General features: G+C 44.7%; 1 protein-coding gene and 1 long non-coding RNA gene across 3 annotated transcripts in view; one reads left to right on the top strand and one right to left on the bottom strand.

The window, feature by feature from the left end:
* AGXT2 (alanine--glyoxylate aminotransferase 2) overlaps window positions 1–17,640 on the top strand; it is a 131,815-nt gene that overhangs the window by 54,255 nt on the left and 59,920 nt on the right. The window contains exon 2 of the mRNA XM_063960767.1: window positions 873–946. Within this exon, the coding sequence (XP_063816837.1) occupies window positions 873–946 (74 nt within the window). The remainder of the gene's footprint in view (window positions 1–872; window positions 947–17,640) is intronic.
* Window positions 1–17,640, bottom strand: part of LOC135056052 (uncharacterized) — a 192,885-nt gene that overhangs the window by 152,332 nt on the left and 22,913 nt on the right. The window lies entirely within an intron of this gene.

Here is a 17,640-nt window from a genome sequence, read left to right as displayed (position 1 = left end):
GGTATCCGGTCTCTAGGTCGACCACTATTGGTTGACAGTAACTAGGTCGATATTGTCTCTAGGTCGACATGTTCTAGGTCAAAAGGTCGACCAGTCAAAAGGTCGACATGAGGTTTTTTTTAAAAAAAATCCTTTTTTTTTAACTGTTTCATACTTTACGATCCATGTGGACTACAATTGGGAACGGTAACCTGTGTCTAGCAGTAGTGGAGTGAGGCACCTTGCCCGAAGTTCGCTCGCCATGCGAGGGGACACGGTGCACTAATTGGGGTTCTCAGTCACTGTATGGCAAAAACGACAACAAAGAAGATTTAAAAACTCATGTCGACCTTTTGACCTGTCGACCTGGACCATGCCGACCTAGAGACCCTGTCGACATAGAATTCCTGTTGACTTAGTTACTGTCAACCAATAGTGGTCACTGTCGACCAAAGTGTGGTTGACCTTCAATACCACACCCAGAGAGAGTACCCCTGGAGGACACAGTAGCCCCAGCCCCATGATGGAACACAGCACCGCTGGAAGATACAGGAACCCCTTTAGCAGCTCCAGGACGATGATGGTCAAAACTGGGCAACAGAGCACCCCTGGACGGACACCGCACGGGCACGCCCATTCAATACAAGCTCCACAGCTGGAGTAAAATGGCGCAATCATCGGGGACCTTAGATAGAATCCTGCGGGAATCCGACAGCGGATTGATGACGTTTTGCCTTGATTTGGGATCCGAGTTAGCAGGAAAACACAAGCCGTACTCAGATTCTGGATCGGATTGCAATGTTCGGGTGGGTCAGGCTCTCGGAGAACAAGCTCTGTACATGCTGTGCAAAATTTTTATTAACTGTTTATTTAAAACTGATTATGGACGATAGTTTCTTGCAGATATTTGTCGAGCAATGATCCACCAAGAATGCCGCCCTGTGACTTTATACCAGAAAAATATGAGGTACGCCAGTCATTGGTTTGATTTTTACCCTCTCACAACCTTGAAACAGTGATCTAAGTGTATTCTGGAAGGCAGATCACATCAAAGACAGTGGGGCATATGTATTAACCTGGAGAAGGCATAAGGAAGTGATAAACCAGTGATATGTGCAAGGTGATAAAGGCAGCAGCCAATCAGATCCTAACTGTTAATTTACATATTGGATCTGATTGGCTGGTGTCTTTATCACCTTGCACCTATCACTGGTTTATCACTTCCTTATGCCTTCTCCAGGTTAATACATCTGCCCCAGTGTGTGTTAGGAGCTGTAGAGAGGGAACGTTACATGCTGCAGATGTTTAAACAGTGACGAATTAGGCAAATGTCAAAATGAATCGTGATCTCCAACCTTTCAGGTATATGTGGTTGGTGCCATAGTATAGCCGTCTCTTTACTGCTGAATTCTAGTCAAAATTGTAAAATAAAAAAAACCCTAGATTTCTCGTTAGAAGAACATCAGTAAATTAATTGGGACAAAAGTATCACAGATCCCCAACATAAAACTTTACATTAGTCTGTCGAGAAAAGGGCTTTAAGAATGTACATGTCCAACCAGTTCTGCCCATGTATTACATGTAATTCTTGCTGCCCAATTACTGAATGTATAAAGTCTACAAGATGCCACCCAGAGAATGCGTGACCGGGATACTGCAGGGTTGGGGCACCCACACTGTAGCTTGGAATCTCATTTCCATCTGGTTCTCATACAAGTAGCCTGTGTTCTGCAGGAAGGGGGAAGGCGGAGGAGGTTTGGAGGAAGAGGGTAATAGAGAACTATGGGGGGAGAGCTGGAAGAGAGAACTACAGATGGAGGAGAGAGGGCTGCAGGGGCAAAGAAAGGGGGAGCGAAGAATAGCAGATGGAAGCTGTGAGGGACAGAAGGAGTACTATGATTGCTTAATGTAAAATCTGTGTAATATAAACGGTACTATAATCTTTCATATTCAAAGGGGAGCTTTAATCCACGTATGTGTAAAGCAATGCATGCTAACATGTCAGCTGGCTGGTGACCTCTTTCAGCTGGGATGCCAATATTCTGGCGCACAATAGGCCTAATTCAGACCTGATCGCTAGGCTGCATTTTCGTACAGCGGGCGATTAGGTCTAACTGCGCATGCGTATGCAATGCAAAGGCGCGTCGCATGGGTACTCGGCGTTGGGTTTGTGCGAAGGATCCTTTCGCACAGGCATTTGCAAGGAGATTGACAGGAAGAAGGCGTTGGTGGGTGTCAACTGACCGTTTTCTGGGAGTGTTTGGAAAAAACGCAGGCGTCTCCATGCGTTTGCACGGAGGGTTCCTGACGTCAAATCCGGTCCCGGACAGGCTGAAGTGTTCGCAGCGGCTGTGTAAGTCCTGGGATGCTCAGAGACTGCACAAGATCTGTTTGTACAGCTCTGCTACACATGCGTTCGCACACGTGCAAAGCGAAAATACACTCCCCTATGGGCGGCGACTATGCGAACACAGGACTGGAAAAAAACCTAGCGAGCAAACAGGTCAGAATTAGCCCCAATGTCTGACACTTTACTGGAGTAAGCCTCACATTTGATTTCAGGCCCTGTGTTCTATACTTGCAAATGATTTAATTTACCAGTGAGGTGTGTGTATATGTGAGCTAGACATTGAATAGGGATTAACGGATTTAATAAATAAAGCTGTTATGATGTTTATGTGTCCCGTGATGTGACAGATAAAGAAAGTTTTGTCTGTGAGATACAGTTTTACTACCACACTTGGGGTTATTTCTGTGATTTTCTTTTGAGGCAAGCAGCAGAGGAGCAGTGTGTAACAATTGTGACATGACGCTTTGAGGTGACCCAGGGTTATACTACATTTTAATTGGATGTACACTGCATCCGGAAAGTATTCACAGTGCTTCACTTTTTCAACATTTTGGTATGCTACAGCCTTATTCCACAATGGAATAAATTCATTTTTTCCCCTCAAAATTCTACACACAATACCCCATAATGACAACGTGAAAAAGTTTTTTCAGGTTTTTTCAAATTCATTAAAAAATAATAATCATATGTACATAAGTATTCACAGCCTTTGCCATGAAGCTCAAAATTGAGCTCAGGTGCATCCTGTTTCCACTGATCATCCTTGAGATGTTCCTGCAGCTTAATTGGAGTCCACCTGTGGTAAATTCAGTTGATTGGACATGATTTGGAAAGGCACACACCTGTCTATATAAGGTCCCACACTTGACAGTGCATGTCTGAGCACAAACCAAGCATGAAGTCAAAGGAATTGTCTGTAGACCTCCGAGACAGGATTGTCTTGAGGCACAAATCTGGGGAACAGTACAAAAAAATATCTGCTGCTTTGAAGGTCCCAATGAGCACAGTAAATGGAAGAAGTTGGGAACCACCAGGATTCTTCCTAGAGCTGGCCGGCCGTCTAAACTGAGCGATCGGGGGAGAAGGGCCCTAGTCAGGGAGGTGACCAAGATCCTGATGGTCACTACAGCATTCCTCTGTGAAGAGAGAATAACCATCCAGAAGGAGAACCACCTCTGCAGCAATCCACCAATCAGGCCTGTATGGTAGAGTGGCCAGACGGAAGACACTCCTTAGTAAAAAGCACATGGCAGCCCGCCTGCAGTTAGCCAAAATGCACCTGAAGGACTCTCAGACCATGAAAAACAAAATTTTCTGGTCTGATGAGACAAAGATTGAACTCTTTGTCGTGAATGCCAGGCGTCATGTTTGGAGGAAACCAGGCACCGCTCATCACCAGGCCATTACCATCACTACAGTGAAGAATGGTGGTGGCAGCATCATGCTGTGGGGATGTTTTTCAGCTGCAGGAACTGGAATACTAGTCAGGATAGAGGGAAAGATGAATTCAGCAATGTACAGAGACATCCTGGATGAAAACCTGCTCCAGAGCGCTATTGACCTCAGACTGGGGCGACGGTTCATCTTTCAGCAGGACAATGACCCTAAGCACACAGCCAAGATATCAAAGCAGTGGCTACAGAACAACTCTGTGAATGTCCTTGAGTGGCCCAGCCAGAGCCCAGACTTGAATCTGCTGGAGAGATCTGAAAATGGATGTATACCGATGCTTCCCATCCAACCTGATGGAGCTTGAGAGGTGCTGCAAAGAGGAATGGGCGAAATAGCCCAAAGACAGGTGTGCCAAGCTTGTGGCATCATATTCAAAAAGACTTGAGACTGTAATTGCTGTCAAAGGTGCATCAACAAAGTATTGAGCAAAGGCTGTGAATACTTATGTACATGTGAAGTCTTAGTTTTTTATTTTTAATAAATGTGCAAAAATCTCCCAAAAACTTTTTTCACGTTGTCATTATGGGGTGTTGTGTGTAGAATTTTAGGGGGGAAATGAATTTATTCCATTTTGGAATAAGGCTGTAATGTAACAAAATGTGGAAAAAGTGAAGCGCTGTGAATACTTTCCGGAAGCACTGTATTTTCAATCATAAGCACACTCCTCTATATATATATATATATATATATATATATATATATATATATATAAAACCAATTACTATCCTATATATAACAATTACATGTTTTTCTGTCACATAAAGTTTCTCTTTCTAACCATGCTAGTGGTGATCCAGTGATTGATCTCTAACATGTAACCTCATTAATATATTTTTTTAATGCAGTTGAGATGGGCAAATATCGCCCATCAGGGCCAGATTATGGACGGGGCGGTTGCCGGGTGCCCCCACAGCCTGGCAGTGAGAGACAATTATGGACCCTATTCAGTAAGGATTGCAAATTCAGCTTTTTAGCAGAATTTGCAATCCTTTGAGTCACATGCGGGGGGGGCCACCCAGCATGCTCACCGCTGGCCCCCCCCTGCGACCACGCTGAAATTGCGCTCGCACCGCAACTTCAGCGCGATCGCATAAAGTAGGGAAGCAGTCTGACTGTGATGACAGGAGAGCCGCCGCCATCTTTTTGATCTGAGCGACTGCATGTGAAGTCACACAGCCGCCCCAATCGTATCTTTTGCGGCTGGATCGCGAATTGCGATCCAACCTGAATACGGTCCTATGTTCCCCTCACTTCCTCCACAGGGTGGTGTGATCATTTGATGTGACCTGCTGCTGCTGTGAGGCAGGATAAGGCGTCCACTGAGACCGACTGCACCTATTTCATTTCCCTGCCTGGAGAGGGAACAGTGTCCTGAATAGCCACTCATTTATTCCCTCACAGCCCCCATACATGGAGGCTTATCTATTATAACTTATAAATAGTATCCGGGCATGTCACAGGCACAAGGTGGGAAGTAAGACAGAAAATACACTAAGCGCTTAGGTGAGTGAGACTGCAATATGATCGTCAGCCGCCTCTTGTAGAAGGGGATTGCCAATCCCTTAATCCACAAAAGTCCCAAAAAAAACCAAGTGGCGCTTAACAATCATATAGTATAAAATATTTAATAAGAATACACATTAAATACAATGCAACAACCTCCCGGGGGTGTAAGACAATTATTAAAACATCACAATAATGTTATAAAGCAGTATGATAAATCAAAGCACCTGATATTTGGTTAGAATACAGGTTGAAAACATGAAAAATAGCCACTGTTGACACAAGAGTCTCGGGATTACACAAGAAACAAGGGCCCTCATTCCGAGTTGTTCGCTCGGTATTTTTCATCGCATCGCAGTGAAAATCCGCTTAGTACGCATGCGCAATGTTCGCACTGCGACTGCGCCAAGTAACTTTACTATGATGAAAGTATTTTTACTCACGGCTTTTTCTTCGCTCCGGCGATCGTAATGTGATTGACAGGAAATGGGTGTTACTGGGCGGAAACACGGCGTTTCAGGGGCGTGTGGCTGAAAACGCTACCGTTTCCGGAAAAAACGCAGGAGTGGCCGGGGAAACGGTGGGAGTGCCTGGGCGAACGCTGGGTGTGTTTGTGACGTCAACCAGGAACGACAAGCACTGAAATGATCGCACAGGCAGAGTAAGTCTGGAGCTACTCTGAAACTGCTAAGTAGTTAGTAATCGCAATATTGCGAATACATCGGTCGCAATTTTAAGAAGCTAAGATTCACTCCCAGTAGGCGGCGGCTTAGCGTGTGTAACTCTGCTAAAATCGCCTTGCGACCGATCAACTCGGAATGAGGGCCAATATGTACACACTTAAATGTGCAGCTACAGAATAATTTCCAAATGTGTAGCTCACAGTGGCGTACCCACAGGGTAATACCCGTGACCCGGGTTGGAGTAGGTTTGTTCAACAGATATAAGTAATGTAGACAGATATTTGAGAAAGATAAAAATAAAAATAAAAATAAGGTGAGTGAACCTGTTACCGCTGGGCAGGAGCTTTCGATTCCTGCTCCCTGGTGTTGTCCCGTTAGCCAGGGAGATGATGTACACCAGAGCCTCAGCGGGATGAAGCAGTGTTGTAATGCGTGGGAGACTTGGTTCGGGCGTCTTCACCGAGACGCTACTGCATGCGGGAGCTCCGTGTCCCCTTTCACATAGGTCGTTTGCCGATGGAGCCGGAGTGGCAGGGGCCCGGCCAGAAGCACCGATCGAAAGCTCCTGCCCAGCGGTAACAGGTTCACTCACCTTATTTTTATTTTTATCTTTCTCAAATATCTGTCTACATTGCTTATATCTGTTGAACAAACCTACTCCAACCCGGGTCACGGGTATTACCCTGTGGGTACGCCACTGTGAGCTACACATTTGGAAATTATTCTGTAGCTGCACATTTAAGTGTGTACATATTGTTCCTTGTGTAATCCCGAGACTCTTGTGTCAACAGTGGCTATTTTTCATGTTTTCAACCTGTATTCTAACCAAATATCAGGTGCTTTGATTTATCATACTGCTTTATAACATTATTGTGATGTTTTAATAATTGTCTTACACCCCCGGGAGGTTGTTGCATTGTATTTAATGTGTATTCTTATTAAATATTTTATACTATATGATTGTTAAGCACCACTTGGTTTTTTTTGGGACAAGGTGGGAAGTAGCTGAAGCTGGGTACACATTAGACCGTAAGCAAATGACATTATGGTTGTCCCTATTCCCCTTCAACTTCCGGACAAACGATATAGGACCTAATTCAGACCTGATCGTAACTGCAACTTTGTTAGCAGATGGGCAAAACCATGCGGGTAATTCCAAGTTGATCGCAGCAGGAATTTTGTTAGTAGTTGGGTAAAACCATGTGCACTGCAGGGGAGGCAGATATAACATGTGCAGAGAGAGTTAGATTTGGGTGGGGTGTGTTCAATCTGCAATCTAATTTGCAGTGTAAAAATAAAGCAGCCAGCATTTACCCTGCACAGCAACAAAATAACCCTCCCAAATCTAACTCTCTCTGCACATGTTATATCTGCCTCCCCTGCAGTGCACATGGTTTTGCCCAACTGCTAAAAAAAAATTCCTGCTGCGATCAACTTGGAATTACCCCCCATGTGCACTGCAGGTGGGGCAGATATAACATGTGCAGAGAGGCAGGGGTGACAAGAATATAGTGTATCTTCAAACTATATAGTTGCACAGCCCCTATCAATTACTTACAAGCATACCTAGGGGGGTTATTCAGAGTTGTTTGCAAACCAAAAAAAGTTAGCAATTGGGCAAAACCATGTGCACTGCAGGGTGCGCAGATGTAACATGTGCAGAAACATTGAGATTTGGGTGGGTTATATTGTTTCTGTGCAGGGTAAATACTGGCTGCTTTATTTTTACACTGCAATTTAGATTTCAGTTTGAACACACCACATCCAACTCTAACTGTCTCTGCACATGTAACATCTGCTTCCCCTGCACTGCACATGGGCCCTCATTCCGAGTTGTTCGCTCGCTAGCAGATTTTAGCAGCATTGCACACGCTAGGCCGCCGCCCTCTGGGAGTGTATCTTCGCTTAGCAGAAATGCGAACGAAAGATTTGCAGAATTGCGAATAGAAAATTCTTAGCAGTTTCTGAGTAGCTGGAGACTTACTCCTACACTGCGATCAGCTCAGCCCGTTTTGTTCCTGGTTTGACGTCACAAACACGCCCTGCGTTCGGACAGCCACTCCCCCGTTTCTCCAGACACTCCTGCGTTTTATCCTGGCACGCCTGCATTTTTCCGCACACTCCCTGAAAACGGCCAGTTTCCGCCCAGAAACACCCACTTCCTGTCAATCACACTCCGATCACTTCAACGATGAAAATTCTTCGTTCTGCCGTGAGAAAATCTACTAAGTTTTGAGCTAAAATACTTATCGCATGCGCATGTGTATTTTCGCATTAATCGCTCCGTTGCGAAAAACGGCAACGAGCGAACAACTCGGAATGACCTCCATGGTTTTGTCCATCTGCTAACAAAGTTGCTGCTATGATCAGGTCTGAATTAGGCCCATAGTTCGTACATACTGTGCAATCTTACAAATGACTAAACAATATATTGTGCATCATTAGTTTGTTAACGACATATATGTATATACAGTATATATTGGGTAGTGCGTACACATTGAACAATTTCCTGAAAATCGTTGATGATATCTTCAGATTGACCTGCATGTATGACAGATCTGAAGATGCCATGAGTGGAGTCGGTACTGTGCTCCTCGATACTCGTATGGTACAGCTCCGCCAGCGCGAGGGACATATGCAGGCTCCAAAAGGTGGTCAGAACCGCAGAGAAGATCATCGGGGCCGACCTTCCCTCAGTCCAGGACCTGTACTTGTCCAGAGCTAAAAAGCGGGCAATGAAGATAGTAAAAGACCAGCTACACTCCGGCCACAGCATGTTTAACTTGCTTCCTTCAGGCAGGCGTTACAGGGCTGTCCCCGCCAGATCCACCAGAAGCCTCAAAAGTTTCTTTCCCCAAGCTGTCCGCCTGCTGAACTCCTGAACATTTTAAAGTGCAAATAGGAAATACACAGGTGCGCGGCCAACAGCAGCAGGTAGGAGGAAGGTCAGTTCCTCAAGACTAAACAGTAAAGGAAAAAAGTGTGTACCTGCGCTGGCTGAATAAGGTTAAATTGATAAACTGTCAATAAAAAGACAATAATAATAATAATAATAATAATAAAAATAGCAATAATAATAATAATGAAAAATGGATGGTTTGTTCTATATAAAAAGGTAACAATTTAATGGCATATCACATAAGACAGTTATTAAAAATGAAGGAATTCCTCTTGCCACTAGGTGGCAGTAAAAACTTGGTTTAGTTTATCTGGACAACAGTTGATAAATTTCATAGTCTCCAATATTAGAATTGTCCATTCCTATAGGCTAGGACAGCCTCCCTCTGCGCATTCACTGTACTCAATATGTATTTACCAGATCCCCTCGTTGGTGAGCATCAGCCTTGGAACAAGTCCTTTATGTAGCTGTAGGGGTGAGGCCAGGTAGAAGTAGAGATCCAGTGATGGGAGATAGGTCCAAATTATGCCAAGGAGGACACGGCTTTTGCGGGCCGCTGTGGAGAACGGGGTCCAGATAGAGCAAGTGCGCTCAAGTCCAATGAAAGAAAGCTCAACGCGTTTCACTGGTAAGATCCAGCTTCCTCAGGAGCATAAAATCCATCAGCATGGGGTGCTTTATTTATACCCTTACTAATGAGTCCATTAGTGTCACCTGAGCAGTTTTCTACATATTCAGGGCATGGAAAACTTTTAGTTTCAGGCTGTGCTGTTGAATTTCCATCCGACCTTACACATGGGAAAACGGTCAGACCTCCCAACATGACCCTCTCCAGGAGGGACAGAATGCTCTGCTCCTGCACTTCCCTCTTAATGTATGATTGCATGTATGTAGGCATATGCCCTGAATATGTAGAAAACTGCTCAGGTGACACTAATGGACTCATTAGTAAGGGTATAAATAAAGCACCCCATGCTGATGGATTTTATGCTCCTGAGGAAGCTGGATCTTACCAGTGAAACGCGTTGAGCTTTCTTTCATTGGACTTGAGCGCACTTGCTCTATCTGGACCCCGTTCTCCACAGCGGCCCGCAAAAGCCGTGTCCTCCTTGGCATAATTTGGACCTATCTCCCATCACTGGATCTCTACTTCTACCTGGCCTCACCCCTACAGCTACATAAAGGACTTGTTCCAAGGCTGATGCTCACCAACGAGGGGATCTGGTAAATACATATTGAGTACAGTGAATGCGCAGAGGGAGGCTGTCCTAGCCTATAGGAATGGACAATTCTAATATTGGAGACTATGAAATTTATCAACTGTTGTCCAGATAAACTAAACCAAGTTTTTACTGCCACCTAGTGGCAAGAGGAATTCCTTCATTTTTAATAACTGTCTTATGTGATATGCCATTAAATTGTTACCTTTTTATATAGAACAAACCATCCATTTTTCATCATTATTATTATTATTGCTATTTTTATTATTATTATTATTATTATTATTATTATTGTCTTTTTATTGACAGTTTATCAATTTAACCTTATTCAGCCAGCGCAGGTACACACTTTTTTCCTGAACTCCTGAACATTGACTGACTAGACGTACATGTAACTCACTTGTGTCCCTACGGTATACCTATCTGTGTAACTTTACTTGCCCCCCCCCCCCCCACACACACACACACACCTGCTTACCTGTTACCTACTTGGCTGTTGTATAGCAAACCGAAGACAAATTCCTAGTATACGTAAGTATACCTGGCCAATAAAGCTGATTCTGATTCTGATTCTGACTCACGTGAGCGCACACAGTACACACTGGATGATGTGAACGATTTGTCGTTCCGATCCGCAGGAAATTGTCCAATCGTTAAACAAAAATCGTCTAATGTGTACCCAGCTTTACTGCCGCTGGATGTCTGAGAGAGAGTTGCACAGGAGACACCTGTACCAAATCTGACAGCTCCAGCCTCTCATCTCTATTAAATAGCAGGCAAGCCCCTACCCACTGAACTGCTTTCATGTACAACATGACGGAGCCTCCCATCCCCCAGCAGACTTCTGTGGCCAACAACCAGGAGAATAGCCCGGACCGGTCTCATGACTGCTTTCATACCGTCTCAGAGACAAGGTAAGGGGGAGCATTGAGCTAAGTGGTGGCAATCTGATCTGCCTCCTGTGCCTGTGTGAGGGACCTTCCAAGGCTGTCCGCAGTGGTACTCACGCATCACAAGCAGCAGGCGAAGAGGACAGGCCTGAGACTGAGGGAGTTGGGGGACTTATTGGTGCAGGGACCCCCACAATTTAGTTGCCCCGGGGCCCCCAAAAGCCTTGATCCAGCCCTGTAACCCTTAATAGCAGTGGGGTTATGTGAATCACCACTTGCCATTATCATACTTCAGGTGCCGCTATCACTATACGTCCAGGTTCGGACACGGTGGGCTGATGGGAAGGGATCTGGAGGAACCCTCTCCAGTAAAATTCACGATGGAGTAGCCCATAGGTTACCATAGAGTAGTTAACAGACTACTGTAGGCTAGCTGACAGGGGCCATGCTCCGCAATGTTTTGTATTCTGAAGCTTGGTAAATATGACAGCTACGCAGCCTCATGGGGGGCCAATGGGGGCTAGGGCTGCTTTTGGAAATGGACAGAACACAGCAGATATCTTACAACCTGGGGATGCCTAATATTTTTGGGTGTTTTCCAGGGATATCCCACAAACATTGTTTTAATAAGAAGGCCCCTATAAACAATAGATATGGGAGACTTTAGATAAACATATTTCTACTTATAGTCACTTAATAATCTGATTAAATAGTAAGTATATAATTCAATATTTTATTTCCTTGCATTGGCACCCCCTGTGTAATATGCTTTACTTTCTCCCCATCAACCACAGAATACAGTTTACATCCCTCAAATATAAATTGTGTTCCTTATCACACTGTAATGCTGGGTACACACCAGGACGATTCTAGGGACAACTTTTCGATTTCAGCACAACACATTGATATATCGTTAGTAAAAAGTTCAAATTGCGCAGTTTTCAATAACAATAACGATCCGATGCAGGTTGTTTGTCGTATCTTTAGATCTTCTTCACTGCTGCATGCTCCTGGATGTGGCCACTCCTGGATCTTTTGCAAGATCTTTCAGATATATCTTATGTGTATTGCATTATATCGGATTTCAAGTACTGCTGGGGAGTTCAAGGGAAATTTTTAAAGACATCACTCATTTGCGAGTCGTTTTGGTGTGTACCCACCATAAGGGACTGCAGACACCTTGTGGCACCCTATAAATATAAAATAATAATACATTATTATTATTATTATTAATATTAATAATAATAATAATAATAATAATAATAACAACAACAACAAAAGTAGTTCTGGCTGCCTGTTAAATTCTATTGCAGTGAAGGATGGTAGGAGGAGGCCAGACATACTGTATATCATCAAGTTATAAATTATTGGCTAACAAAACTCCAACTCTTAAGTAGATACTTTAAAAATAAATTTTATATACAGGTTGAGTATCCCTTATCCAAAATGCTTGGGACCAGAGGTATTTTGGATATCGGATTTTTCCGTATTTTGGAATAATTGCATACCATAATGAGATCTTAGGATGATGGGACCTAAATCTAAGCACAGAATGCATTTATGTTACACATACACCTTATATACACAGCCTGAAGGTCATTTAATACAATATTATTAATAACTTTGTGCATTAAACAAAGTTTGTGTACATTGAGCCATCAAAAAACAAAGGTTTCACTATCTCACTCTCACTCAAAAAAGTCCGTATTTCGGAATATTCCGTATTTCGGAATATTTGGATATGGGATACTCAACCTGTATTATATTATGATTGTTCTATCAGTGGATAGGATAGGAGAGGAGAAAAGCAATTGTAAAACATAAACCACAGCCCTGTCCATGAATTTTTCCAATATCTTTAATTTATTGAAGATAATGTACAGAATTACAAGGTAAGAATTGCTAAACTGATTGCTGTAAAGTATGATTTAATCACACTGAGCTAATGTAAACAGAATGGGGGGAATTAAAATATTTGAAAAGTCAATTGGGTGTCTGTCTTTTCCTATCTAATAGACAGAAAAAGCAGACACCCAACCGACTTTTCAAACATTTGAATTCATGTATGGGCAGAGGTGTATATTTATAATTATGAGGTAACGTAATACTTTAAATTTACTAAGATTTCAATATATATATATATATATATATATATATATATATATATACATTTCTCATACGTCCTAGAGGATGCTGGGGTCGAGTTCATGACCATGGGGTATAGACGGTTCCGCAGGAGCCATGGGCACTCTTAAGACTTTTCAATGGGTGTGAACTGGCTCCTCCCTCTATGCCCCTCCTCCAGACCTCAGTTTTAGAAATGTGCCCAGGCAGACTGGATGCACTCCAGGGGAGCTCTACTGAGTTTCTCTGAAAAGACTTATGTTAGGTATTTTATTTTCAGGGAGAACTGCTGGCAACAGTCTCCCTGCTTCGTGGGACTGAGGGGGCAGAAGTAGGAACCAACTTCCTGAAGAGTTTCATGGCTCTGCTTCTGGCTGACAGGACACCATTAGCTCCTGAAGGGAACTGAACGCTAGCCGTGTCTAGATGCTCACTCCCACAGCACGCCGTCACCCCCCTCACAGAGCCAGAAGTCAGAAGACAGGTGAGTGTTAGAAGACAGATCTTCAATCAAGCAAAGTGACGGCTGAGGTACCGCGCGGCTGGCGGGAGCGCAGCGCGCATGTTGCCCACACATACACAGGCACTGCAGGGTGCAGGGCGCGGGGGGCGCCCTGGGCAGCATGAAACCTATGGAAACTGGCATAAATAAAGGGCATAAGTTGCTGAGGCACAGTCCTACCCCCGCCAGTATAAAAAAAATTACCTCATAAAAGCTGAGGAGAAAAACAGCATTGAAGAGTGGAGCTTCTTCCTCAGTCAGCCAGCACACTGCTCAGCGCCAATTTCTCTCTCTCCTCAGGCTGCAGAGACAACGCTGGTCCTCCTCCACTGCTGAACAAGTATCAGGGTGCAAAACAGGGGGGGCCACAGTGAATTTGGTGCTATATAATTGTGTGATTAACATTATAAAAGCGCTGCATGTCAGTGGGCATTTTGTGTTCACAGACATTGTGTTACTGGCGCTGGGTTGTGAACTGGCAAATCCTATCTGTGTCCCTCTGACAGATTTTACTGTGGGTCTGTCCCCTATAAGTCCCGGAGTGTCTGTGGTGTGGATGTGCACGCGTGTGACATGTCTGTGGCAGGGAACTCTGCAGAGACATGTTAGGGACACAGAGGTGTAATATGACACCAAGAGCCTGACTGGGTGAAAGGTTACATGATAGTGTGAATCATATCAGTAAAGGTTGGACTGAATCTCATACAGAAAATTTAAATAATCTGTTGAAGATGTGATTTTTAATAGTTCTGCCTTTCATCCACAGGGACCTTTCTGGGTCACATACAAATTTGCACAAGTAGTACAAACTGATACCGACACGGACTCTGATTCCTGTGTCGACACTAGTGATTCCAGGGGAATAGGTCCTAAGTTAGCAAAAAAGCATTCAAAACATGTATTAGCTATAAAGGAGGTGTTAGAAGTTACGAAGCCCCCTCTTTTACCACAAGGAGAGGGTTTACTTTAGTAAAGGAGTAATGTAATTTTCTCTCCACCTCAGGAGTTGAACAGTCTCTTGGAGGGAGTCTGATTTAACCTGAAAAGAAATTTCAGATTCCCAAAAGGAATTCAGGCAGCTTACCTTTTTCCAAAAAAGGTGGGAGTCACCCCACATTTTAGACAGGGCCCTGTCATAAAAGAGAAAAGGTGTTTCTCCCTGCACCTGGAATGGCTTCGGCTCGACAGAACGCAACTGAGTGAGGTGATCTATTGATGTGGCCAATGGGACACTACTCAGGCCTACCATTGTCTGTGAGTGGGTGAGTAGTGCTATTGAAAAGTGGTCAGAAAACTTGTCATTAGACATTGACACAATAGATGGAGACGAGATACTCCTAACGTTAGGTCATATCAGAGACGCTGCTGCGTACGTACTAGAAACCATGAAATATATTGGTTTCTTGGGATTTAGAACCGCTACCATGGCAGTATCGGCTCGAAGGCCGTTGTGGATTCGCCAGTGGAATGCTGATGCAGATTCCAAAAGAAATATGGAGGCTCTCCCGTATAAAGGTGAGGCCTTGTTTGGTGATGGGCTGGATGCGTTAGTCTCGGCAGCTACCACAGGTAAGTCGACATTCTTGCCTTATGCTCCTACACCGGCGAAAAAGGTACATCACTCTCACATACAGTCCTTTCGGCCCAACAAATACAAAAAGGCCAAAGGTTCCCCCTTTTTTGCAAGTAGGGGAAGGGGAAAAGGAAAGAAATCCGCAGTGTCTCCCGGATCGCATGAGCAGAAGTCCACCCCTGCTTCTGCCAAATCTGCAGCATAACGCTGGGGCTCCCTTGCAGGAGTACGCTCGGGTGGGAGCACGTCTGAAACTTTTCAGCCAAATCTGGATTCAATCTGGCCTGGACCAATGGGTCTTACAAATAATGTCCCATGGGTACAAACTAGAGTTTCAAGACGTCCCCCCATGCCGATTTTTCAAATCGACCTTGCCAGCTTCTCTTCCGGGAAGAGAGGCAGTAACAACGGCAATTCAAAAATTATGTCAGGATCAGGTCATTGTCCTGGTACCCTTGGCACCGTAAGGAGAAGGTTTTTTATTCAAGCCTTTTTGTAGTTCCGAAGCCGGACGGCTCGGTCAGACTGATCCTAAACCTAAAAAATCTGAATCTCTACTTGAAATGATTCAAGTTCAAAATGGAATCACTGAGGGCAGTGATTTCCAGTCTGGAGGAGGGGGACTACATGGTGTCTGTAGACATAAAGGATGCTTACCTGCATGTTCCCATTTATCCTCCTCACCAGGCTATGATATTGAGATTCGCGGTTCAGGATTGCCATTACCAATTCCAGATGTTACCTTTCGGTCTCTCCACGGCGCCGAGGGTATTCACCAAGGTGATGGCGGAGATGATGGTTCTCCTGCATCAAAAAGGAGTCAATATAATTCCTTATCTAGACGATTTCCTGATAAAGGCGAGATCCAGGGAGCAGTTGTTACAAAACATAACACTCTCCCTGTCAATACTCCAACAACACGGTTGGGTCATAAATTATCCAAAGTCACAGTTGGAACCGACAACAAGATTGTCTTTTCTCGGGATCATTCTGGACACAGAAGTTCAGAGAGTATTTCTTCCGGTAGAAAAGGCTCTGGAAATTCAGAAAATGGTAAAACAGATATTGAAACCATCAAGTGTGTCGATCCATCAGTGCATTCGATTGTTGGGGAAGATGGTGGCGGCCTACAAGGCCATACAGTTTGGCAGGTTCCATGCCAGAGTTTTCCAGTGGGACCTGTTGGACAAGTGGTCGGGATCCCACCTACACATGCACCGGAAGATAATCCTGTCGTCAAAAGCCAGGATTTCGCTCCTGTGGTGGCTACACAGTTCTCACCTACTAGAGGGACGCAGGTTCGGGATTCAGGACTGGGTCCTGGTAACCACGGATACAAGTCTCCGAGGCTGGGGACCTGTTACTCAGGGGGAAAGCTTCCAAGGAAAATGGTCAAGTCAGGAAGCCTGCCTTCACATAAACGTGCTGGAATTGAGAGCCATTTACAACGGCCTTCAACAAGCTGTACATCTTCTTCAAGATCGTCCCGTGCAGATCCAGTCGGACAATGTAACAGCAGTCGCATACATAAACAGGCAGGGCGGAACGAAAAGCAGAGCGGCAATGGCAGAGGTGACGAAGATCCTCCTCTGTGCAGAAAGACATGTAAAGGATTTGTCGGCAATTTTCATTCCGGGAGTAGACAACTGGGAAGCAGACTTCCTCAGCAGACACGATCTCCATCCAGGAGAGTGGAGCCTCCACCAAGAAGTCTTCACAGAGGTGACAAGTCTTTGGGGAGTTCCTCAAGTAGACATGATTGCATCTCGTCTCAACAAGAAGCTTCAGAAATATTGTTCCAGGTCGAGAGACCCTCAAGCAATAGCAGTGGATGCGCTAGGAAGTGGGTATTCCGGTCAGTGTATGTCTTCCCTCCACTTCCGCTGATCCCAAAAGTTCTCAGGATCATAAGAAGAACAAGGGTTCGAGCAATCTTCATTGCCCCAGACTGGCCAAGGAGGGCTTGGTACTCAGATCTTCAGGAGTTGCTCATAAAAGATCCTCGGCCTCTTCCTCTTCACGAGGACCTGCTGCAGCAGGGGCCGTGCGTGTATCAAGACTTACTGTGGCTACGTTTGACGGCATGGCTGTTGAGCGCCGGATCCTAGCCCAAAAGGGTATTCCCAAGGAAGTCATCCCCACCCTTATTCAGGACAGGAAAGGAGTAACGTCGAAACATTACCACCGTATTTGGAGAAAATATGTGTCTTGGTGTGAATCCAAGAAGGCTCCTACGGAATAGTTTCAGTTTTCTCCATTTTCTGCAGGCTGGTGTGGAGGCGGGCCTCCGATTGGGGTCAATCAAGGTCCAGATTTCGGCCTTGTCAGTGTTCTTCCAAAAACAATTGGCCTCTCTTCCAGAGGTTCAGACCTTCGTGAAAGGGGTTCTGCACATCCAGCCTCCATTTGTGCCTCCAGTGGCACCATGGGACCTTAACGTGGTGTTGCAGTTCCTTCAATCGGAT

The sequence above is a fragment of the Pseudophryne corroboree genome, chromosome 1 (genome assembly GCF_028390025.1).
Source record: "Pseudophryne corroboree isolate aPseCor3 chromosome 1, aPseCor3.hap2, whole genome shotgun sequence".
Lineage (NCBI taxonomy): Eukaryota > Metazoa > Chordata > Amphibia > Anura > Myobatrachidae > Pseudophryne > Pseudophryne corroboree.
This window is presented reverse-complemented; position numbering and strand designations above follow the sequence as displayed.